The following is a 26,303-nucleotide window of genomic DNA, read 5'->3' as shown; positions in this document are numbered from 1 at the left end:
ACACAGGGGTGATATACACGCACACATATGTTTGCATGCATGAACCGACACATGCATGCACACACACATATGCTGCAAACACAGAGGCAGACGAACAGTCCATAAATTATGCACTTAGCCTGGAATATCTTTGAAAATAAACCATTTTCTGCAAATTAATCAAATCTTTAAAACAAAAAAAAAAAAAAAAAGGCCTCCCAGGAAATATAAAGCACATCAGAATCATAAAGGCTGTTTCGTCATTTCCACATGTTAATTCTATCAGTATGGAAACCCCCACCCTGCCCCGTCCCCTCCACATCTGCAGACAGAGCATGTGACATGTATCCATAAGAGGGAGATTCATTGCCCTCTGCATGCCGGACACATGTGATGCTTGCTCACATATGGAGCCAAGGAGGAGAAGGATGAGGAGAACATGTCCTGATGGTGTGTGGTGGCTGAAAGTATAGAGAGCAAGCAGGGAGGGGGGAGGGGCTTGTAAAGTGTCCTGAGAGACAGCTTGAGGGCATGAGTCCAATTTAGTCATTGGTTAATTGAACCTTGATTACATCGCTTCCTTATGAAGAAGAATAGCCAACAATTTGGACGAACATTATTCATGCTCATAAAAGTTCTTCAAAAGAAAATGACTTCTTATCAGCGACATTGGACCAGCTTTACTATTTTTAAACTGAGGAGGATGGGTCTGTCTTTATTGTCTGACAAGTACTGTCATCTGTTAGGACATCACTATCCTTCAGCCTTCCTTCCTGAAAGAGGACAGTGTCACAATGATTTGAGTTTAGCTTACAAGAAGAAGGTGAGCTCTTCTATCTCGCTCTTATTAACCCGTGCATCAGTTCTCACTATGTAAGTAAAGAAATCAATGCTGCTTCACAGCTGTCTTCTCAGTCTGAAGAAGGTACAGATGTAAGCGACCTTATAAATCAAATGCAAGGTTTGATTGTACTGCACTCACTTTAGCAACTCTGAAAAATTGTCTTCATGCAGATTAACAGCACTTTTTTTTTTTTACGTTATCCATCCATTGAGTTTTATTGCATAGTTTCCCCCTCTGCCTCAGCAAAGTTATCTTGCCACAACTTAAGGGTTAAATAATACTTATGCTTGGAAAGAACATTTGCAGCTGTATAACTTTGTGTAGTATTACATTCAAAAATCGTTTTGGAATCTGCTTTTCGATTAACAAGCTTTTAGTTGATGCAATATTTGATTCAATTTCACTAGATGGGGTCTTGTGCATCAGGATGTTCCTGAAGTTAAAATGTCATAGAGGTGCATTAAACATGACTTCTGGGGTTTAAATTGGTTCAAAATGTAAGAGCTAAGAAAAAAAAAATCCCAACAACCACATTAATATTTCCTTAACATACTCTGTGCACTTTTGCAGAGAAGACCCCAACCCCCCCCCCCTCCTCTTTCCTTGCACACAGCGTCCTCAGCAGCCCAGAGTTCGTTTGTTGTTCGACGTTGTGTGAGTGCTGGTTTGGGAGATAATGTGAGCCAGGACCTAGTTTAAAGGACAATGCTCCAGGGCGTTCCCTGCCTCCCCCCACCTCCTCCTCCTCCTCCCCCCTTCACCCTCTACTTCTCCCTTTTTTCCACTCCTTCTCTCCACAGATAGATTACTTTATAAATAATAATAAAAAAGTAATTAATTCTCTCAACTTCTGAGCCCTCCAGCCTGTGGCGAAGTGAATGGGGAAGTGCAAATTGATACAATGTGCATCCTTTCAGATAAATAAATAGCGCACTTGAGACACAAAAAGGGCCTTTCATAACTCCCTAATTTCTTCAACAGTCAAATTACATTTTTTTTGTCTGCGGGAATGTTTGACGAGATGTTCTTTGTTCGATTTATTTTCCAGAATAAAACAATGTGACGGAGACCGAGCTGAGAGAAAGACGGAGTGAAACAGGAACACATAAAAACAAAAACACAAGGGGGTAAAAAGTGCAGATGTGCTGAAATACCTCTTTTTTTTCAGGCACATTGGGTCCATACATGCTAACTTTAAAATATCATGAATACCAGACATTTCCATTTCAATGATGACTTGTGATTTTATTGTGCTAACTGCAGAAAAAAAGAAAAAAGGTCCACTCTGCACACTGTTCATTTTATTTAAGCAGGGCAAGGTTTTAAACTACAACAGCTTCCTCAGGCAAATGTGGCAGGAGACAAACAGTCTTTTCTAATGTGAAGCAATCCGCTAAGACATTTCATGTAGTGCTGCGTTGAATTCTATTTTTTAATAGTTAGCATTAAAAGTCCATCCAGCTATCTATGGAGGAAAAAAGTGACTTTAAGGACAGCTAAAATATAAAAAAGACTGTCTGAAGAAAGAAAGAATATATATAAATCATTGTGAAAAGTTGCAATTCTGTGCAATTAGACAATCAATATTGTGCATTACGAAATCTTAAGGCATTTAAGGCTTTTTATTGTAAGAATGAAAGCTTTAGTGTTGCACAAATCTGGGACTTAAGTCACTTTTTATATTTAGTTTCTGATTGCATCTTTTTGTCTCCGTTTATGTACCTTTAAGAAAGAGTGGGACAATAGCTTTGCACTGAAACAACGGAAACACAAATGTAAAGAGAAGAAATCTAGCAGTGTGAATATGATCGCCTATACAGCGAGGGCGAGGGGGCAGAGGAGAAAGTGATACACAGTGAGTGAGGGGAAAGTGGAGGCTTTGCGAAGTACAAAGACTCCTGTAGGACTGCGCTGGCCTGAGGGCTAGCCTGCCTGGAGAGCTGATAGGAGCCCCTTCTGTTCCATTCCCGGCGCCAGCGCCAACACACCCCACTCCACAAATACTCTTAATCTGCGCAGGACTGGATTAGTTCCTCTGTCACCGATAGCTCCCTGTTCTGCCTGAATCAAAATGCCCCCGAGATGTACCTTTAAGTTAGGCAGAGGTCACCAGGGCAGACGGGGAAAAAATGAGCACTCCAAATGTCTGTAAGTTATCTGAGCGCTGCAGAATAGCATCTTGCACCTTAGCAGATGAGCCGGGCTGATACTCGCTGCAGCAGAGAGTGATTAAAGATCCACAGTGATGACACTGAATTTCAGATCAATATTTGAAGGCCAGTCCTGAGGGTGTGATTACCGAAAGAGAATAGTGTTGAAATCTGTGACCTGAAGTCACACAGATCCAATGTCTGGAAAGTGTCTGACATTGAGAAGACCTGGAAAAATAAATAAAGATTTTTTGAATAAAGAAAAAATCATTCCAAAGAATGTAGCTATTTACTATGTTAACTTAGCAAATTCACCGTATTTATCTGTGCCTCAAATCTGCATTAAAAAATTGTATAAAATCCTGAATAACCTAAAATTAAACAACCATAAAAGAAGTAAATAATAAATGAAAATATCAGGGTCCCCCCCACCACCTAACCCTCAAAGTCAGACGACTCTTGCTACCCCCATGTTCCTCCCTTCCCCCCCATCCTCACATGAGAGGGCCGGCCCAGCGGGCAGTAAGGCCCCTCATCTAAGCAGACAAAATGACTATTTAAAAATAACAGTGATTGCATAAATTGAATTAAAGCGTTTTGGTCACGGGTGGAGGTGGCGCGCGGGGTGGCGTGGGGGCCTCAGCAGCAGCAGCAGACGGCTGGGGACAGTGGCAGGCAGCAGATGACGGGCTCTGGCCTGCATGCCACTGCCTTAATTGGCTGCGGCACATTAATAAAAAGTGAAAAGTGTCTTACACAGAGCACCACAGGATGAAGGGACAGAGGCAGAATGAGAGGTAGAAATAAAAGGGGGGGAGGGATGTTGGAGAGGGAGAGATGGGCCTTTGAAGAATGTGGTGGATATGGGGGGGGTTGGGAGGAGTGGGGGTGCTAATTGTGTTCAATTAATGGGCTGATTGGCACTGACAGAATCTGGGCATTGACAAGTCAGGCACAGATGAGGACGATTAGCGGGCAGTGGAACAAGCTGTCACTCCTCACAACATGTTAGCCGTCCTATGCCTGTGTGTATTATCCCTGTGCTAAATACTAATGCACAGGAAGAGGAGGCTAAAACAAGCAGAAATTGACAAAATATTGCATTTAATTTTGGTTTTGACAAAACTTTTTCTCTCTCTCGCTCTCTCTTAAAATTTTATGAAACCAAATCCTTAAAAGACCGCTGTGACTTATGGCAGCTTTAAGTGTTCAAAAAAGCACAGCTGCTCAAGCTGGGTATAGCCCCCCTCCCCTACAAAACGTCCCTCAGTAAAAGCTATAAACCCGGCCGCGCACTAACCAGAGGTTAATATGCCGTCTATTGGACTGCAATTGGAGAACGTGTGGGGAGCAATCCTCTATTCTCTGCTAGTGATATGCTTGAGTAACTATGGGATGGATTCAGCCACTGGGAACAAGAGAGGCCCCTTCAAGGCCTGAGCGTGCGCACACACACACACACACACACTCACTCGCACACACACACACACACACACACACAAACGCACACACACACACTCCAGCTCTCCGCACCTTGCACCAACGCTTCTAAATTAAACGGCAGATTTTCTGATTCCATGAGAGTGGTTTCAGCAAGGCAGGGCCTGTGTGTGTTTGTGTGTGTGTGTCAGTGAGTGTGTGTGTAAAGGGACGGGCTTCAGGAGGAGAGTAAAGCGGGCTGAGGGAGGGGAAGGAGAAGAAAAAAGGAGAAGAGGAAGAAAAGGAGGCGGAGAGGTGGGGGGTGGTGTTTGCTGAAAACAGCAGGGGCCAGGTCTAGTGAAAAATGTCAGGTCAAATTGTTCTTGACAGTGTTAATATCTGCACCTCATAGCCATAATTACATGTAAATAAATAGTGAAATAGCTCTCAGCTGGAGACTGAGAGGGGAAGAGCTGCTGCAGGAGACAACCAGCTGAGGACCTGAACACCTCCCAGATTCTCATCTGATTGTAAGGAGGAAGAGAGGAGGAGGAGGAGGAGAGAGAGAGTCATGTGCAATGAAGCATGCCGGAAAAAAAGACACTATTTATTGTTTTTTAAAGAGGGCAAAGAAAACTGTGAGTGTTAGATCAACTATGCAAAGGGGGACACCAGCAGGAGAGAAAAAGTGGGATAGAAAGTCCAATAGAGGACATGCAATGAGAGAGAAGGAGAAAAAGAGGGACAGTGAGAAAGAGAGAACGTGGGTGAGAGAAAGAGTCAAAGAGAGTATTAATCACAACGATGCACCTGTCAGAGTGGCATCTGGAACTAAGAGGAACCACATGCAGCTCCACAACATCCCCAGACCTCCAGCTACTTGGACAGGTTCACAGCAAACCAGCCCTCCTTCGTCTTCCCCTTCTTCTTCTTCTTCTTCTACCCCTCCAGACGTCCCTCAACCCCCTGCACCCTGACCTCTGCCCCCGAAGAGAAGAGGGGTCACCAAGCGTTTGCCATACAGACATTTCACCTGCACACTGACCTTCCATTACAAACTGAATTGAACGGATAATACTATTTTGATACAAGTCATCTTCTTATTGTGTGTGTATGAGGCAGGAAATGTGCGCAGATGAGCATGTGGCACACTGGATGTCTGTGTGTAATAGGTTATTCTAGATAGGATCGATGTCTGCGCCTATACTTTAATAAAGGCGCCACTACTCTCCACCTTATAGGCATTTCAACTGCGTGGGACACAGCATGAGAATCAGTCGCAGTCATTTTCCCTCCTTAAATCCCCATCTTCTAGGATTTACTGAAATTCATATTGGCTGCCTCTGCAAGATAAATGTAAATCACATTCCCTTATATTTACTATTTATCAGGATGCAGCAGCTCACTTTCAGCAGGAAATATCTCTAACCCGCACACAAACACCCTTGCATTTAAATAGCATTTTTATTGTCCGCTGTAGCCTTTCATCTGGGCGTAGGGAAGAAGAGCCTCCTCTCCAGGGGAGAGAGTTGGAGCATGAGAGGAAGGTGGGGAGCGAGAGAAAGAGAGGGAGAGAGATAGAGAGAGAGAGAGAGAGAGAGCAAAGAACGATTGGCAAGGCATCATGGGAATGACAAAAAGCCAAATGGAGGGAAGGAAGGTTGGTAGGTGAAAAATAGATTATGAATGCATAAAGCGCCGACCAAAAATATTTTGGAATGGAAAAGAAAATGGTTTCAGTGGGGGGGCTCAAGAGACATAGAAAAAAAGATGGAGGGAGCAACAAATGGCTCAGGTATACAGACGGATATAAGCTGCAGTACTGTCTTAGCTGTTAGTAAAGGAGGACCAAATTTATAGCTGCAGCTCCGACCTTCGTGCTCTGTGAGGAACACTTTTTGTTGTTTTTTTTAGACAAGAAAATATGATTAAATGTATATCATACTTTACTTAGCCAAAGTGCATGCATGTAAAAATCTCTGCAAACTTCATCAGTAGTAGAATCAGGATGCACAGATTCAAGGCAGCAAACATAACACTACAAACTTTTTGTTTCCAAATGTTTAATAGCTTCTTTTCTTTCTAGATACTGATTCCAATACTTAGACTTAAGTACCATGTGATTTAGATTCCTCATTATATAAGTGTGGTAGTACCACAGATTGCTAAAATCAAGCTAACTTAGATGAACATTTAACTCTCTGTTTGTTTGTTTATCGTCAAACAAAAATGTACCTCAGCTAACAGATTTGAGTACCGGGTCCTTGCACTGACTGACATACTCATCTAACCAATAGCACATTTTAGGCAGAATCAGAGGCAGATACATGTTCTATCTGTACCAGAATGGCTGTTTTTTTTGCAGCTGTACATTTCTGGTGTCACAGCTGCAGATTCTTTCCTCAGAGTTCAAAAGTGTTGCAAAACAACAAGAAACACTAATAATCTGTGCAGAAACAGTATAGCCAGTGGATATGATTTACAGTCCCTGGATTTTCTTGGCAGCTGCCGACAGCAGGTCTCTTTTTTCTGAAAGCCTCTTACATCTTTTTTTATACTTGCCAAATTGAAACAGTATTTGTTTTAATGGAAGTTCTAATTAACCAGTATGTATTCCCCCTCTTGCTCTGCGAGTGGCGGAGCTGTGAATGCAGGCTATGTGCTCATCCCCTTTGATTTGTTGTCAGTGGAGCCTGCCAGCTGACACAGTGCCCGGTGAGAGGCTTAATGCCCAAGTTTTAATAATGTGGGGGACTACACGAATCTCCCCCTCTCATTGGTATTCAGGTGCAGGATGTCTTGTTAGAAGTCAGGGAGGGAGGCGGAATGAAGCCAGAGCTCCAGATTGTTCCGTACATTTTCCCCTCTCCGTTTTTTTTTTTTTTTTTTTTTGGCAACGGCAGAGCTTGCTTCTTAAAAATAATTCATCCCGTTTTTAAAAGAAGCGTCTGTGCGAGCTAATGGAAGAGCAGCAGCACAGTTTGGAGTCTCCCCTGGCTTATCTCTGTCAGACAGTTGTGGGGAGTCGCTGGTGAGCGTGGTGTCAGCGTGCGTGGTGCGGTGCAGCGCCGCGCGGGCAGGCAGGCCTGGGGACACAGATCAAAGAGAGGCAGGGGTGAGAGCCGCTCTGCCTCTGATCCCGTGTACGTGTGTGTGTCTGTGTGTGTGTGTGTGTGTGTGTGTGGATGTGTGGAGGCCCGGCCCACTCACACAGCCCAAAGGCCCTCCTCGGATACACACATCCTTGTCATTCCAAAACACACAACACTTTTATAAAACTGCAAAACAGAAAAAAAGTTCCTCATGAAACTTTGTAGACTTCCATCATCATCACACTTCTTTCATCAAAATAGCAATAAAATCTCCATCCACCCTATCATACCTCTTTATCACTCTATTAACATCCTTCTACAGAGTGTTCCTGACTTTTACCCTGCAAGAGAACTGACTTTTCTCCTTACTAGCCCCTGATGTCATTATTTTTAGTAATTTCTCTGTGGGGTGAAACCCAAGCTCTGCTGCCGAGCTCTTCTTGCATGGCTTCTTTTTCCAGGCAGTGCAGTTGTTTTCTTTCCTCTCCCAGCAGGTGTCCCTGTCATGCAATAATGGGGATTTCAGCCCAAATGTCGCCCCACAAATGAAACACCGTTTCAAAGAATCATTTGAAAAGTATGTAAATGTCTCTTTAGAATATCCCTTTTTAGCAGGTTTAGAGACGCAAAATTCCAGACATAACTCCACCAAAGTTAATTAAGCTAAATTGTTTTTAAGTAAGAGTATGCATAATTCATATGCATAATTCGTATTTGAGGCATCATGATGGCCATTTAAAGGTCCAAAATGCATTTTTCAATTGGAATTTCCAATAAAAAATAAAAACAACAATAAAAAAACAGACCTAAGCTTAAATCTTCAAGTAAAAATCCTGACATTTCTCTCCTACATACCTCTTGCCTTTCCTTCTTTCCAACACCTGCTGTGCCTCTAAATGAAACAAGACCAACAAAAAAACACACTTCTGGTTTCATACCTTTTGCCCAGCCATGCACAGCGTCACTCTCACCTCACCTAATACACACCGCTCCCTCAACCAACCCACCACGCTGAATCTCCCACACTGACAGCCACCGGTTTGAGTGCGGATGGCTTTTCCAGTGGCCTGTAATGGGAAAATGTGCGCTGTCGGGATAGGTTATGGGATTGGGATGGACGCAAGCTCCTGTCGGGGAACGCTGAACGCTGCAGGATTCCATTACAGACTTGGCACCTTGCCACCACAGCCCATTTACTGGGAATCAGAGAATTTTTGTCAATCTTTACAGCAACAGCTAGGCCATCAATGCCACACACTTGGAGGAATTGCTTGCACATACCAATGCACAAACATATCTGCTGCAAACAGATGCTGTCTGTAACTTACAAAATCAAATTCTCATTTCCATCTCGACAGAATGTCTCTTTGTGATGTTTTTTTTTTCCAGTACAGGGAGGGGAAACCAGGAGCAAAATGCATTGTGTTTATCATTTTCCAAAGATGAAACTTATTTTGTGTTGATTTAAATTTGTTCAAATGCAGAGAATGAATTAAGTATGACTGGGAAATAGTTAACTTGGAGATTATAGTGTGTTGCCTGTTTGTTTTTGCAGAGAGAGAAAGAGAGAGAGAGAGAGAGAGAGAGAGAGAGAGAGAGAGATAGAGAGAGAGAGAGAGAGAGAGAGAGAGAGAGAGATGGAGGTTGCCCTGCTCAGCAGGACACTGCACCACAGAGTGAACTCTGATTCTGCTGTCAGTGGGAACATTCATCTCCATGCTGAGAGACTGATAGGAATGCCACACAGCATTCTGCATGCATTCAATACATTTCAATACTGTGGACTGCAAACACGGTGTGACACATCTTAACATCCACACCACATGCATGCCCCTTAAAAAAAAAAAGGAAAAACGCGAAATACAGTATATTAGCTCTCAATGAAAATATGGATTTAAAATAAAAATGCATTTCAGGTTTGTTTTAATCAAACCCACTTGATAGAGTAATTGAATAGTAGAAATCAAGGCTGTACAGTTGCCCAAAGGCTCTGTCCTAATCCCCACTATGACAGGAAATGTTTAATATCCCAACACATTCTTGAATGCCTGTGCAGAGAAGGAGAGAAAGCGACAGAGCACCCCATGCCAGTATTAGAGAGAGCCATTAATGAAAAAAAAAAAAAAACGTCTCCATGTTCCTGGTGTTTTCTGCAGGTTTGCAGCGAGAGCATTAGCACTTAAAGCCCCTGTGCCACGATTAACAATCAAACACGCTGTGAGCCTCCATGTTATCCTCCGTCGCTGCAGCAGGAGAGAAAATCTCTTTTTTGTCACAAAATCCTTAATTCTTTCTTCTCCAAAGAAAGAGGGTAATACCAAGAATGTTTCCAATCTGCTTTGAGAAATATTTGAAGGAGGAGAGAAAAAAAACTCCCAATAAAACACGTGTGAACGACGGGGTAATTGTGGACAAATGCAGCATTGAAATTCATTTTCAACTCTTTACACACCATTTCAATCTTATTTTCTGCCTGTTAACCACATCTTGTTGGTGAGGGTGGGCAAGACTGGCCAGTATTGATGGGTAATTGTGTATAATTCGGTCCGTACACACGATTTGCATCAATACAAATCATTTTTCATTCTGCGCTACTTAAGGCTCAACCCTTTGCATAGAGTCGCATTTAAACGCTCATTAATGGAGGACTCCAAAGAGGTTAACATGCAAAATCCTGCAGTCTCTTTTTACAAGAGGAAAACGAAAACCCCCCGCATACCGTATTAGAGATCAAGAAGGAGAAAAAGTAAAAGAGCTATTTCAGATTTATTCTGAAATGTGAAACATGTGTAATGTCGATGTGTATTATGACAGGAGAGAAAAATAAACTCCACAACAAAACCTCACATGTAAAGAGCACATCGCCTCTGTGTGAACTGCCTGGAAACCATGCAGTAAAGCGATGAAGAAGGAAATCACACATAGCACAGCAGTCTTCCAGCTGCAGACAATTACGTGAAGAAGATTATGGGTCTACATTTATAAGCTTTAGCTAATTATTTCATCTGCATGTGTTCTGCAGGATTTAGATGTCCCAGGAAAGTCGAAAAACGGCTGTTTGGAGCAGCTTGAGTACTTGCGGTGCTATCAAGATGAATTTTAATTTGTTGATGTTAATCCAATTGTTTTACAAATGTAGCAATTTAGAGTAGCTAGAATAAATCCAGGGGCTTTGGAAGGCGAGCATAAAAGCCCACACTGCTGGTTAGTTTGCTGAACATGCTGTTTCTGAATTTTAATTTCCAGTCAAATACAATTACATGTTCTGAGCAGTAGTAGGAGGAGGGGGGAGGTGGTAGACTGATGAATGTGAAAAACCACCTATGAGGAAACATTATTTCGATTCTTGCACGTGTACAGAGGTAAGAGCTTCTGCACTGACCTGCGGGGAGAGGCCGTTGCCGACTGAGTTCATGTGGTTGCTGGAGGCCGAGGGGCTCATGAAGGTGTCGGAGTAGCTGGAGAAGCTGTGTCGGTTGGATGAGAGGCCGTAAGCGGCGCCGCTGTCAGTGCTCAGACCTCCCTGGTGCATGGAGGATGGAGGCAGGGGCTGGGGTCTGTGCAATGTGCTGCCCTCTGACACCACCAACAACATAAGCAGAGCGAATCAAGGAGAAAAAAAACATGAAAAATATCAGCAAGCATCCTTAATAGCTGCAGCGCATTCCTCTAATGGCCATAAGTCAAACATTATGTGTCCTTCATGAAACACACAAGAAAATGAGTGACGGCATGTTTATATCTCACTGTGACAAAGATATGATTATAACGTAATGTTGTTTGCGTTTTATATGATGCACATGCTTCATATATATTTTTAATGTTGTTAAAAGCCATATAAAATATGCCTTACATACTGCAAATAAATAGGACTAATGAAATCTTTACCTAAATTAGATTTAAACTCAGGGTACAAAGATAATTGTACATTTCAGAGGGATATTTTTGTGAGTTTTTACCCTGGGATAATGTGCCGGGGTAGCCTGAATCTGGTAGCTGGTATGTGGGTAAAGTTGGCATCCCTGTGGGCGGGAATCCTCCAGGAAGCAGGTGGTTGAAGGCTGCAAGCTGATTGGCTCCAGCTTGTTTGCGCCACCGAGCCCGCCTGTTGCTGAACCACACCTGAAAAGAGGAAATAATTGATTAAATCTTGGGTTAAAACTTCTTTTTTTTGTCCCCTTCAACTTTAATTTCGTTGCTCCACTGGCTCCTCCCACCTGTGATGAATGTGCCAGTTAGCATGAGTGATGTTACTGGTGTATTTGAGGGTCTGGGGTCCCTGTGGGAGCTGCCATAGAGGCTCAGTGGTCCGTCCCTGTTGTTCTTAAGTGTCCGAAGCTGTGATCTGTGTAAACAAGCTGCCCTAAGCCCCCTTCAGGGGGAAAAGTCACTTAAAGGTCAGATCTGAGCCCATAACCTCCACATCATACATCTCAAATGTTTGTGGTGCTTTTAGAGAGGTGCAGAGACACGTTAGCTGCTAAACTGGCACTGTGCTGTTTACTGTGGTTGGTTTATTTTAAGATTTAAAAGTCAGTTTGAAGAGAAAGAAAGAGAGTGTTTTGGCTTGTCCAAGACTACAAAATGCTCTCAAAATGAGCAGCACAAGATTCCCTGAATGAGAAGGAGAAGGAAAAATAGGACTCTTTTGAAGAGCAAAGATTTACACATTTTAAAAAGGCTTCTTCTTCAACAAAACATGAATATAATCAGACCCCCTTTTGAAAAGAGCCAGCAACCTGTTCCATTTAACCCGAGACAAGGCCTGGCTTCACTGTGTGCTGAGGGTTGAAGGACATTGATCTATGCCTCGCACTGGCAATTCATCAGAGTTTAATACACTGTCAGCGCAGTTCATCTACTGTTGTGTTTCAAACGGCCTGGGCCATTGTGGGAGCACATGAAAGAGGGGGACAAAAGCCCCTCCATACGCCACAGAGAACAGTGCGCACAAAGAGGGGGCGTCCCTTTTAAACAGGTCTTAAAGAGGGGACACTTTCAAGGGGACTTACACAGCGACATACTCTCCACTCTTTGGGTTCTGCCTCTTTTTGTACAGGCAAACATACATATAAACTCGTATAGTCCTACAAGGGATCTGGAGCCGAGGAGATCTTAATTTGAAGGTGGTTCTTTTCAACACTGTCACTTTATGTGTACGACCAGGTGTTTTTTTTTTTTTTTCTCATAAAGCTCAGTTTAGTCTTGAATTTCCCCTAAAAAGGTAATGGGATGCAACAGGCGTTGACTGTGTTGGGCTGGAAAACCAACAGGAACTCTTTATCTGAAGCCTGATCGCCTCTAAAGACCCCATTTAAATCCCTCAATCAGTGATTCCAAAACAAATGTGGAGAGTGGCTCCAGAGGAGTTTCTGCTATTAGGATGTAGTGGAGCGTGTTCTGAGGTCTGAACTAAGCTCCAACTGGGCCAGACAAACAGCTGCCCGGACCAGAGGAGGGGGGCACATCCCCTTTTCTTCCACACACTCCCCGTCACCCTGCCCCGCAGTGCCACTTCACCTCCGACCTCATCCACTCACCCCAGCCCTCTTTTATGTTCACTTTGACTTCCTTCCCCCTGTTTGTCATCCAGGCTGAGAAGGAGGTGTTCAATCACACCAGACACAAAACACTTAAACGTCAAAGTGCGTTTCTTTCTTTTTCCATTTTCTTTTTTTTCTTCTAGTGGTATGGTTTCACTTCCTTTTCACACAAACTTCCACTTCTAAATTTTACATTTTTCCTTCCCGTTTACAAAAAGATCTTCAGTAATAATATTTTGCAACTTTGCAGATACATTTATTTACAACATTTCCTTGTCAAATGGATATACAAATGTAATCCAGCATGCTTTATTTTCTCTTTAAATGTATCTGTTGTCAGTTTGAGTACAGGCATTAATTCTGCTGGCAAACCTTACATTAAGGAAGGCATTGCAGGCTGTTTCCTAATTCTTTGGAATTTCAAGTATTCACAGGCCCCGAACAAGCCCGCGTCAATATCAGTATACTAGACTTCAGTTCTATTGAGTTTGTGCACAAAGCTTGGTTCACTGTGTTCACTTTAATGTATGGCACAAGAGAAGAGCATGCAACACTGACTGGCTGAGCGAGTGGCTTCCTCCCAACATGGTCAGATTCAGAGCACAGACTGGAATAAACATGTGCACAAGTAGCACACATGCATACATTACAAGCACACTCTTGTATGTACACACTTTCACTGTCACACAGACGCACACACAACCCCGGGCTGAGGATTTGGGGCTGCGCTCTGGAACCTGATCACAAAGTCACCTTGGACCACAGCTTCTCCTCTGCTCTCCCCAATCCCGTTTAATTCTCTGCAGTACAGAGAGCTGCAGCAGCGCTCCTCCGTGTCTCCTCTAGCTACCTACAAGTGAGCTGCAGAGAACATGTGGCTCATAAATTCATGTGACTAAAAGGTTTCTCTGGAATCAAGTGCACTGGATGTTTCTGCTTTGCATCTCTGAAGAGAACGTTTTTGGGAGGCATGGAGGATAAAAGAGCGGTAGCCCATCTTATAGAAGTCAGGTTTAGCTAATCTTGTGCAACAAAACAAGAAGTCTTGGGGGAAGTTGGTGGAAAGTCAAGGTTGTTGTAGAGCAAAAGTAGAGGGTGAAACCACATAACAAACTATGCTATGAGCAGCAGCATGGAGTCACAGTTTACTCCTTGAAGTTGGGGTTTTGTTGTCTTAAATCTCTTTTCACTCTCAGCCAACAAAATAAATTCCTAATGATCAAGCAGCTTTTTTTTTGGCGTTTTCTTATCGCTGATCATCTATATAAACGTGTCACTTCTCTGCAGTAAAAAAACAAACACTTTCTGTTGTTTCTCTTAAATAGGATCGTTCACATTTCTAAATTCCCCCCCTGTTCAGACAATCCTCCATGAATTATTTTGTCAAAGACGAGCGAGCAGTGAATATGTGACGCCTTTCAGGAGCCAATTTGCAACATTCGGTAGATGAATACCAAGAGGCGAGATAATGACAAAACAAAATGTGCTGCTGCTGCTGCTGCTGCTGCTGACTTCATATCCACAAGAAACACACAGAGGGGTGATGCAACCAGCCTCAACCTACAAATCCTCTTCTGTCTCATACCACGCAATGCACCCCCCCCCCCCACCTCCCCGCCCTCCTCCTCCTCTTCCCCTCTTCTTCTTCCCCTCCTCTCTCTCTCTCTCTCTGCTTCCCTCCCTGCTTGCCTTCCAGACTGGCACTATGCTAATTAAAGTTGCTAGGAGTGTGAATTTGAGAGGAGAGTGGGATTAGCTCGATAAGTATCAGGAGTACAGAAGCACTGTACCAAAGTCATTTAAATTCTAATAATAAGAAAACTGTTAGAACATCCACAGTGATGCATTGCAACAATTTCTCCCCTACAATCTACACAAATCCTATTTATGCCTTTATGAGACGTAAACCCAGACTGGCGGGAATACAGCTGCCTGTTGGGTTTTGGTTGTCTCCACTCGACTCCATTGTGATTTTCGTCTCTTGCCTCTGGTACTCGACTGATATTATAATAATCAAGAAGCTGTGTTACCTCTTGGTACCTCCCCTATAGGATTATATTTCCACTTTCTATGTTGAAATCTTGTTTAAACGGCACTAGCAGAAGTGTGAATGTGCCTGTATGGTGAGAAAAAAAACCCCTATGAAAACATGTCTCCATAGGTCTTTGGCTGCGTTGATTCCATGCTTCAACGGGCCAGCACAAGCCTCAGATAAAGAGAGAAACTTTTTACCAAATTGATTTGCACGCTTCGTAAAAAAGCAATGCTTATACCTTATTAGATTCCAGTCGGTAAAATAGCGGCATGCAGGATGTTTATTGGTAATGAAAGGGGATCTATGTGACAGAGTGGGTAAAGTGGGCTGGAGGCGGCGTGCTGCGATGATGAGCCTCAGTAGAGAGACTCAGGAGAAACTCTTAAAAACTTCAGTCTGATGGGAGGAGAAAATGTATTTGCCTCATCTTTGTGTGCTGACTTAAAGCAGCCTGAAGCTCCTTCTTTTGTGGAGTTCCAATATGTTTTTTTTTTTTACTTCACAAAACTTATACCTGAGTTTTATATGAGTGAGCACTGATTAGATAGCACCTCCAGACTTAAATAATTGAGCTGTATACTACTAACCCTGAATGCATGCTCTTTGATTGCTATGAATTTAGTTATATCGGCTTAGTTAAGGAATGACTCTCTTTTTTTATCTAGTTTGACGGTCAGTCATAACTCGAACCCTGAGATATTCGACATTTCTGTCAGTACCAGAGACTTTTTCTGATGCTAGTATTGTATTCGAACAACTCTACCTCCTTCCTTCTTTCCACATTGTCGACATGAACTCAAATGATGCTTTCCTCTCTAACAGCTCATGGAGTGACTTTTCTGCCTTCTCCAGTTAAAACTGGGGGGTTATCAGATGAAAAGTGGCAGTACAAACTGGAGGTGGACTTGGCAGTATCCCCTCCCACCGAGACAGCCTGGAACTAATTGCTGAGAGATACGGATCATATCCCACAATTTGTCAGTCGGGGTGATAAAACCATCGCGGGGCTGGCTGTGGTGGTTGAAGGAGTGCTGGTAGCTCGCTCTGCTGATAAAGATGGATGGTGAAGGGGTCTTGAAATGGCAGGCGAAGGCAGACACAAGGGAGTTGGCCGTGTTTATGAGTTTAGGTTGTGAGTCAGCGCTAAGCCAAACACTCACAGTTTAATTTACTGCAGGGCTTTGGTGCTGCGTGTTTTGCACCAGTTTACCTCTGCACTGCTCTCCACATTATCACCGCGTTTAATGACAAACGCACAGCAGTGAACCATGACCGTGGACACTCATTCAAAGATAAAATATGAGTCTTTAGGAGCAGCAAGACCCTTTGCACGTAGTTTCTTTCTCAGCTCCATACAGCAGTGAGTCTGTGAGCGACATCTGGAAGATGCGTCACTGCAGCTGTGCAGAAGAAGCTCTGCTCTCAGGCCAAAGGGTCTCCTTTTCTGCTGCCCTGTGATCGGCCTTTTAAGCACCTATATGTGAACACCCAGCTGCTGGACATTTAGAGACAGACAGCAGCCACAGTTCAACTAACTTCTAACAGATTTAATCCATCTTAATTGTCTGGTTCTTCAAAAGGGGTGAAATGTTGCTGAAGTTATTCAGAGTCTGTTAAAGGACAGCGATTCCTTTGAAATGCTTTTATGCCAACATTCATCTCATTAAAAAGTCATATGTATGGACTCATTTCTCTCTTCAAACATGCTCACCAACATGCAGCGCATCTTTTACCATTATTTATTTTGGCTACCAGAGCCTCTTTCTTCTTAACGTTCTGAGAAAATTAAGTTTGAGTTGACCTTTGGAGTCTTTCAAAGCCTCTAAGAATTAGATTAAGAGGAAAACAGCATTAACAAATTATAGCCATGACTAAAATTCCTCAGGTTTTCACATGACATCATTTAAGTCCATTATCTAACTGCAGAGACACAGCAGTCACTCTGTTTCTCTTTCTTCTCTCTCTTTCATGTTATTTTCTTCAGCATCCTTTAAATACACAGGAACTTATAAAATAATGGATTTTGATCTCAAACCTGAGGAACTGCAGTCGTGCATGATGACTTTTAAATTCACTCAATTTACACATTTGAACAATTCATTCACTATCAGCTTTAAGATGAAAGCAAAAATTCAGTTTGTGTAGTCATATCGCTTGATTTCTCCTCATTCCAATGTTTGGAACATTAGCTTCAAAATCTTCACAAAACTTTCATTTTAATTTTATTTTTTTTTACATTTTCTGTTAATTCACCCCTCATCCACATTCATCTCATAAATACTCCAGTGCAGTATCTAACATATTGTCTTATCACATCCATGACATAAACGTCTCCTCCCTTGAGTGAGGCATTACACATGCAGACATGTGGGACATCCCTGCATGTTGGGGGGTTTGAAGATGGACAAAGACATGTGTGGAATTAGTTCTGTTTGCAGTGTGATGAGCAGTTAGCATGCAGTGAGGAGGTTTGTGGGGTTCAGTGGGAGTGTAAACCACTGTGGTAAGAGGAGAGGGGTGCCCCAGACCCCTCCCCCCCCCCCCCCCCCCCCCCCCTTTTTTTTTTACTAGCGCCTGATTGATTAATGTTGTTGTCGGGGCAGAGGGTCCCCGGAGAGGATGAGGAGCCCTGTGTGATATGTGGAGGGTTTTACAAGCAGCGGCGAGCTTGAAAGTGATGGGAAGAGATCCTGGCCAAAGGCCGAAATGAGAAATCCATCAGGAATGCATTCCCTCTCTCCCTATCTCCCTCTCTCCGTCTTTGGAAGAACAGCTGCTGCTATAACTCTACTGTACATATCTGCCTTCAATCTTACATGCAACACCCACAGCACCCACACCGTCATGCAGTTTCCTCAGACTGAGGTGTGAACATGAGGAGTTTTTCTGTCAGGCATCCTGGACACTGAGGTTCATGGTAAGCAGCAAATTTCCCAACAAGCACAGAGCCAAGCTCATCTTTACAGATCAGACAATCAAAAGTGCAATGTTATGACATTTTTTAACTGGAACACCTTCAGAACTGGGTGAAGAGTGAGAGTCTTTTGTTGTGTTTATGGGAATAAAGGTATTTACTGAACAGGCTGCACAAAACACTGAGGCCTGCACAAGATGAAACATAGCTCTGCATTTTTCTTTCTTTTTACAGGTGGATTTTTTAATTAGTCATTTTCTGCTACACGTGCTACATGTAGGCTACTGTTAAAGCAAATATATACAATATGTATAGGCTACGTATTATAATTTAAAAACATATGTATGATTTAGCTATTGATATGCAGATACAATACTATGTATAACTTACTAAGTGAACGTTCACATATCCTTTCATGTTAAACTGCTAATTCAGCGCGATGCATTTGGGGTTGTACGCGATGGCACAACCTAAAAATGTCCTACATTTTTAATTGAGGAGAGGATATTAAATTGAACTATTTACAATACATTAGGCCTATATTAGCTTTGATTGATTGGCAGGGAAACTTCTGTCTCAGATCAGTTTAAACCAACAGCCTTCAGGTTAAAAATCCCAAATGAGGGGATTTAAACTCCAGGTTATAACACTATAAACTGTCCAGGGGTCTTGAATACTTCCGTAAGACGGTGTAGTTTGAGGCTTGTAATGGGAATTGTTTGCCACCATCCCAAAACAAAGACAGGTATTTCAGATGCTTATGGCATCTTTCCGGAAAAAATGGATGATCAAACGCACATTGCTGAGACTAAAAGTATAGATTAAAAGTAAGACATTGTTTTTTCTTGGGCATTGTTCCTGAATATAGATGATGGTGTTTTTGAGTACAATTTTCTCTGTTTGTGTTAGCCTGGAAGCAGAAATCTCTTCGAAGGATTACCCTTGTTACACAAAACTCAAACTTTCTGCAAGGCTTGGTACCACAATGTGTGTCTGTCTTTGTATTTTTGGTGATCTGTCATGTTTTCTACACTTCCCAATGTTTTCTCTCATAGTGACGTAGTATGTCTAACCTGCACTCTGGCCTCTGTGAGTTTGGTCCTCTGGGCAAGCTCCTCTCGGGTGTAGATGTCGGGGTAATGTGTCCTCTCAAAGGCCTTCTCCAACTCCTCCAGCTGCTCGGCTGTGAAGGTAGTGCGGCTGCGTCTCTGCTTCCTCTTCAGGGGCAGGTCAGGCTCCGAGTCCACATCTGAACCTTCGTCTGTGCGGTTACCTGAGGTGAGAGGAAAAAGACAGAAGGCCATCTGTGTGATCATGGAATTAAAACAAGAATACGAGTTCTTTTGAGTGATTTCATAGGAGGGTTTTATTTGTTGTTGTTAAAATACAACATAAAACGCTGGCTGGAAGTGTAAGAGAAGTAGCTCTAACAGCATTATCTGCATTTCTGAGGCTCTTTTGTTGCTCAAAGAGAGCGAGACCGGCAACACAGAGGATTCAAATGACAGCATCTCCTTTCAAAATATACAACTGGGAGAATATTATCTTAATCTGTGGATATTTATTTAATATAGAAGAGGCCTTGATACACAATCCTGCCTGTGTGAGGGGCCCCAGAGGCTGTGGAGGCAGAGGGCTGAGGGGGAGCGGGGGTGTCGGTGGGTAGAGGGGTTAATCTGCACAGGCCACCTTGCTGCTCCTCACCCTGCTTTTCTCTCTCATTGGCCCAGGGCACACTGCTCGTACACAGCACCGCCAGAGTGTACAAAATAGAACACAATATCGCAGCGAAACCATTCAGTCCCGTGTGTTTCCATCTGCTGTCATTAAATGAATTAGAACATATTTTACATTACTTTTAAGCATTCAACTAAGCTGAATTTTCGCTCGAGGAACACAGATACAGCACAAAGCTGCACAATCCAGGCCGACAGGGAAATTTTTGACAGCAAATACGCATTACCAGTGCACATTACCATTATAACTGAATTTAGAAAATTGCATCATTTTCACCTCCTCTGCACGTCTATTCAAACTACATGGCCCTTTTCATTCCGTGTCATAAAATTCATATTCTCATAATTTCCCTCATTGAGACATTGACAAGGCGGCATGATGTGCCAGTGTTGCTCCAGGCCTTGTTGGATTGCATCATGCTCAGTCCAGAAAAGTGTGGGTAGAGGGAAAATAAAGGGAGATATTGAAGAAGAAGAGGGTGCATGAAGAGATTTCTGCTTCTGACAGAGGCCTTTTTGCTATTCATCTCCAAAGAAAAAAACTATGGCGCTCACCTGAATGTCTCGCCCGGGTGTCTAATTCTTTGTTTTTTTTTTACGGCTCCGATCTCTGTTTATAGTTCCACTCCAGTCACATCTTTCAACATAAGTGGACAAAAGGATACTCAAAGCTAGCCTCCAAATAACAACTGTGAGAACAAAAGAGCAACAGAGCTGGCGGAGTCTCAAGGCCAGCTCCAGAGTTTAATTAAACAAGGAATTATGGGATTATATGGAGACTATCATTACAGGCCACTCCAGCAGTCTTCTACGAACATTTTTTTTGTCCCCCCTGAGCTTGTGCTCGATGATTCTCTGCGGATTACACGTGGCCGCAGGACATGAGGCCGCATTCATTAAATCAATTCTTCAGTCTTATCCTTTTTAATAAAGATTGATTCTTGAAGCGCAGACTCACTCGGCTGCAGAAACACCCTTGAACATACAAAGTTGGATATGTACATACGCCACATATCCCTTTGTTGGTTTTCATGAGGATGCGTAGATCCATTTGCCCGCTAACTCACCGTGACGACACTTGAGACCGGTCCAGATCACTTTCCAAAGTCACCCCTGTGTCCTACGGGGAGACGAGGGGGCCACGGTTGAGAAATACATACTCAAGGGGCTCCGAGAAAGACACTTATTTCCTCTTCCTCCTCTTTGTTTCACAGTCTTTGGGTTGCAAGTAAACCTCCCTAGCAATCTGTGTCACATTTAGCATGCTATCAGGCTAATGACTGATAAACCACAGCAGACAATAGCTTGTACCACTTCCCTCCTTTAAGCCCCACAGAGGCAACACATCTGCTCTTGTACATGAACCACAAGCACAAGGTCAACAACCCTTCCTGTAATGAGTGAAGCAAAATGGGAAATGGCACACGCTGTGCGAGGCCAACTGGGACTGCGGATTGGACGTAAAACTCATCTATATGCTGACAACACTTGGCGAGTAGAGAAATATATTGAAACACATGGCTGCTCTCCTTGTTGATGCAGGAAAGAGCCTGACGCTGATGTCTGGTTAGCATAAATACTTTTACAAAAGCCCAGATGACAAAGATTTTAGCCTGAAAACAACCATTTTTCCAGTCTGTTTTCTGGACAAAAAACTCTTTCACATCTTAATTTCATGTCTCTTTCCTCCCGACACACATGCGCTAATGTTAACAATCTGAGACATAATAACACCCAATGAAAACAAAATCCCTGCAGGGCTGCTGAGGTCAATTCCTTAATGGTCCGCTCGTCACAAAAAGGTACGTTCCGATTAGACCTTTGAATAATACGACCGCAGTAATTCCTTTCACAGGTTCAGGGGGATATTGATAAAGCACTCATGCCTTGTCTCATTACTTATTGTCCAATTACAATGTAATTATGTGCCATCCAGTGGGCACGCTTACTGTGTGTACTCCCCTCCAGGGGCCCTCTAAGGTCTCTGCCTCATATTGATTTAAAATATGCCCAGTAGAAATAGGAATTAATCAGGTTTACACATTGCTTTATCTGAGTAAGTGCTTCATTAAGATTGGAAATAACACTGGTATGGTTTGAATAAAAGCTTTAACCTGAAATGTAATGAATGCCAGGACTTCTTAGAGACTGTTAAGAGGTTCAAATTGTTGAAGGAGATTGTATTGAAGGAACTCAACAACTAACAGATAAAACAGCTGTTCTACGTGTAATTTATAAAACCTGAACAAAGGTGATCACTTTCAGAGGTGAAAACAGATCCTCATGCTTTTTATGTTATTTTAGAGAAGGTAAGGATTGAGCAAGTCAAGAAGACAGTTGTGTGGTTTAAAATTTATGTCAGGGTAAAATATAACAAAGCATTGACAGTTTAGCCCAATTTTCATGAGATAGGCCTATAACTTTTATCATAGTGATCCACAGACTATGTGAGGCGGCCATATTTGGTTGGTTTTCAGGCATTTCTGTATTATTCTGTATTAAATATATCAAAGTTTTAAGAAATATCTGAGATTCCTGGTCTTTTTAAGACTTGTATAATGACATGCATGATAGTCAATCTGTACCAAAAGGTCAGAGTTTTTCCAAATTTATAGAAAATATTTTTATACTGTTGTCCACTGTTTTGTAGCTGGTGTAGAGATCCGTCATCGTTTTATGCTAACAGGAGATGATACATTTCAGGTGCTGAGTGACCACCTGATAACTTCTTCAGGTTTTGGTTTTGGTTTTGGTTTTGAATTAATACAGATTTTCAGTTTGTTTTCTTTAAATGTATCCAGAATTGCTGGATTGAAACTCACTTTTTGTTTCCAATTATGAGAAGCTCATCTGTGGCCTGTGCACAATGCATTGTGGGAGGAAAGTCTGCATCAGCTCAGCAGCACACTAAGAAGTAAGGTTTTGATTGGGAAAGTGAAAATGGTTGTATTACATTTTTTATAAAAACTGACTAACTTTAGGTCAATCCAGTTTTAGTAAGTGTTGGTAATCCAACACTCCAAATAATCCCTAAAGAGGCAAAGATGGCTGAATTTGTTTCACCCTGGTGTGACTCTGTTTTAAGGAAGCTTTGACTGAGCAGAACTTTTAGATAAAACAGAGTTTAGACTTGTGCAGCGAGTTAATAGTTTGAAGGTCACACCGAGGTTTAAAGGAGGTTCTCTCCTCTGAAGCTCCTCTGCTGACCTCTCAGACTGCAGACAGATGTGATCCTCATTACCAGTCCTGAAAACCTCTCCTACACCCATCTCAAGCCTTTCCCCACCTACTCATCCAACCTATCTCCTTCTCTGACTTCCCTGGTCCTCCACCTTAACCCCCCCACCCCCCACCCCCGAGACGCTGAGGTAATGCTGATTAAACAGACAGCTGTTCACCCATTACCACCAATTAACCGAGTGATCTGTGAGGTTACACATTAATGATGAATAACAACAGAGAAAGAGTTCTTCCAGCGATGTTGTTGAAAACTCTCTTTCAAAATATGTGCATCTGAGTCTTTAGGAGGTTGTGAATGAAGACACAATAAATATGGCATTGGGGAACAAAATTTAAAATGTTTGAAATTGTGTTTTATCCATTTTTAAAAACAACGTCCTTTACAACCTCAACAAAATGAAAATGGTGAAAAGCTTTTTCTCTATCGATAGGAAAATTAAAGAATACAAACTTGAAAAGATGTGTGCCTTGACTGAGATGTGTAAAATTGGGGGGAAAACATTGGAAAACCACGATAAAACAACAAAAGTGAAGGGGGTAACTGCATAACTCACTGCATACACTAACAATGAATATAAAATAAACTCCTTTTTGGTGCAAATAAAATTCATTTAAAACATGTTAAAATTATTTTTATCAAAGCATCCATCTGCAATATTGCAGGTGCCAGGTATATGTAGCTCACCTGTGAGCAGTATTAGCATTACGCTAGGCAGTCAGCCTGTCTGTGACATCATAACCCATGGCCTCAATATCAGCCATACCTTTGCAAACTATCCGAGACAGAGGGACAAAAACAGACAGGGCTTTGGCAGTGCAGCATTAGCTCATAATGGCTCATTTTGAAAAGCATATTAGTTCCAGCATAATTACAATCAGGCCTCACGCTCAGTGTTTTGCAGGCATTCACAGGACCAGCCTGTGAGCGGCAAGTCACACCAGTTGACTGTGACTGACAGCAGATTTAGTTCAAAATGCTGCTTTTTTCCTCCCTCTTTTTTTCCCACAGGACAAAAATAACACCGCGTCTTTTCTCCCTATTTATGTTGACTTGTTTATTTTGTGCCTACCTTTTGTCGTAGTTGATGCTGCAATTATACTTTTTGTCAGTCAGAGGGGCTGAATATCAAAAGGCCTAATTATGCAAACATGGCTGCGATAAGAGGCATCTGCCTGCGATGGGATCTGCTATCTCTGACATGCATCTGTCTCTGCGCTGTCTCTGCGGCTCCAGGCCTGCATATAAACAGGCCTGCCTGTCCCCGGGACTGCATGCGATTCAAAACCACCAACACTGGAGCAGAGGGATGTTTCGGGGGCGGGGGGGATCGTGCTGCTACATCAAATAACTAACAACTTCCCAATTTGCATTTTTGTGAGAATGGCGCGGCATCTCCACTTAATGCACTTGCCTGTTCATCCCAAAGGGCTTTGCAGAGTTAAAGGAGGCATGTGATTCAAGGCATTTACCGAAGGATGTATCTCAGATAGGAACCTTATGTGAATACAAGATAGACGACAGCGATAACCGCAGAGGTTTAGAGACAAATTCTCTCTGAATAATCTTTTCCTGTAGTTATCTCCCTGCGAGTGAAAAACAAAAACAAAACTCTCAAAGTGAGCAAAGCCTCTGCGTGGCTGGAATTAATTCATACGCAACCAAATAAACTATAAAAAGACTGTACATTAGGCAAAACCAAGTTAACTGTGTTGGTTTAGTAACATGTCCAAATGCATCATCAATTTTTCCTGCCTGTCAGTGACCTTCTCTGGGCCGTAATTTGACATTTAGCTCAAATTGAATCTGGATGAAATGCACAAGTATACATCAGGATATTAAAACTCCACTGACTATCTGAAATACAATCTTTTGGAGCTCACCTTTATGGACAGATGTCATTGGATTCAGCCTAGTCTCATGCCTATCATGTCAATTACCAGTTTAGAGCAGGTGGCTGAGGGCCAAGGGCAATGTCCAAAATCTATTTTAAGTGGTGAGATAGTGAGAGAGGAGAGGAGAAGAGAAGTGGTGCATTAACTTGTGCAACATGATTACAGGTCTAGTTTTACTTTTTGCAGTAAGTTAGGGGTGATGGAAACCATAAAAACTACCTGATGAAAACACAAAAAGATGGCGTTGGTTTTTCATCCAAATAATTCAAACTCTCACTGCCTGTGTTTTCAAGTTTGGAGGCTTTTTTTTTTACATAGACATTCCTCTGGAGAATTCCAAAACTTCTCTTCCCTTGTCTCTCAGACAGAATCAAATTCTTTTGAAAAGGAGTAGGGGGCTCGCAAAAAAAAGAGGAGAAAAAGGCAGAGGGAGGAAGAAAGATGGGAGGCTCTATAATCTTTGGCTCTCACAACAAACAATTAGCCCCCTTTTCTCTGTTCGAGGTGAAGAGAGGGGGGAGAAGAGGGGAGAGAGCGAGAGAGAGAGAGAGAGAGAGAAAGCGGAGGAGACAGAGAGGGAGAAGCAGAGAGAGCGATGCTCTTTTATGGCTCTTGTCATACGGATGAAGGCACGGCGCGTCCATGAGAGCGCACGCTCACCTTCAACAACAGGGCGTCCACTGGGCCCCCGGCCTTTTCAGCCCGTAGAGACGAGCTCCTCGGGGGGCCATTAGAGCATGAATAGAGGCCTGACAGCCCTGTGCAGCTCTGCAGGGCATCCATAAACGCTGACATATTGACTCCCCAGGCCTCTGTGCTGCCTCAGTTTGAAAGCGTGAAGGGCTGGAAGGGTGGGACTCTTTTTCTTTAATATACTACTTACCTAAACAATAATATTAGCTTGGTTTAGTGTCAACATGAGGAAAATGTTGTTCTTCTGTCAAGATTTTTAGCACAAATTATTGTTTGGGATTATATTTTAGCACCAATATTTTGGAAATTGCACTTCTAGTTTTGCATATAGTTAAGTTTTTCTAACTCCCACAAAGCTAAATCCTATATTTTATGGGTATTTTTTTGTATTTACCTGCTGAATTATCATCTCACTTTCTTCTGTGTTTGAAAAAAAAGTAGAAAAAAGTAGAACAGAGTCGCATGGACCCAAAAGGACTTCATAAGACACAACAAGTTTACTTTGTTAGAAAAGACTAAATGAACTCTGCACCAGGTTTCCTCTTCTGTCAGGCAGAATGTCACCGCCTGAGCTCCAGTTTTTGCTAATTGAGGTCAAAGCAGGGGAAAAAAATGAAATTAACAGAGAGCAAAAGAAGGTAAAAAAAAAAAAAAAAAAAAGGAGCCCATTGGGGGGCTCTGCCAAATGGCACTGGAGCCAGAGCCTCAGTCCCCCAGCAAAAAAGCTTCTGAAAACCTACGCAGGAAATCAAACAGTAACGTCTC

At 42.6% G+C, this 26,303-nt stretch overlaps 1 protein-coding gene across 4 annotated transcripts in view; it reads right to left on the bottom strand.

The window, feature by feature from the left end:
- pax7a (paired box 7a) overlaps positions 1-26,303 on the bottom strand; it is a 46,335-nt gene that overhangs the window by 5,608 nt on the left and 14,424 nt on the right. For all 4 annotated transcript variants that reach the window (XM_061043127.1, XM_061043130.1, XM_061043128.1 and 1 more), the window contains 3 exons: positions 19,050-19,249; positions 11,444-11,606; positions 10,867-11,060 (listed from right to left, as the gene is read on the bottom strand). In XM_061043127.1, coding sequence (XP_060899110.1) covers positions 10,867-11,060; positions 11,444-11,606; positions 19,050-19,249 — 557 coding nt within the window. The remainder of the gene's footprint in view (positions 1-10,866; positions 11,061-11,443; positions 11,607-19,049; positions 19,250-26,303) is intronic.

The sequence above is a fragment of the Labrus mixtus genome, chromosome 7, assembly GCF_963584025.1.
Source record: "Labrus mixtus chromosome 7, fLabMix1.1, whole genome shotgun sequence".
NCBI classification, from domain to species: Eukaryota; Metazoa; Chordata; class Actinopteri; order Labriformes; family Labridae; genus Labrus; species Labrus mixtus.
The sequence above is the reverse complement of the archived record's forward strand: the minus strand, read 5'-3'. Positions and strand labels throughout refer to the sequence as shown.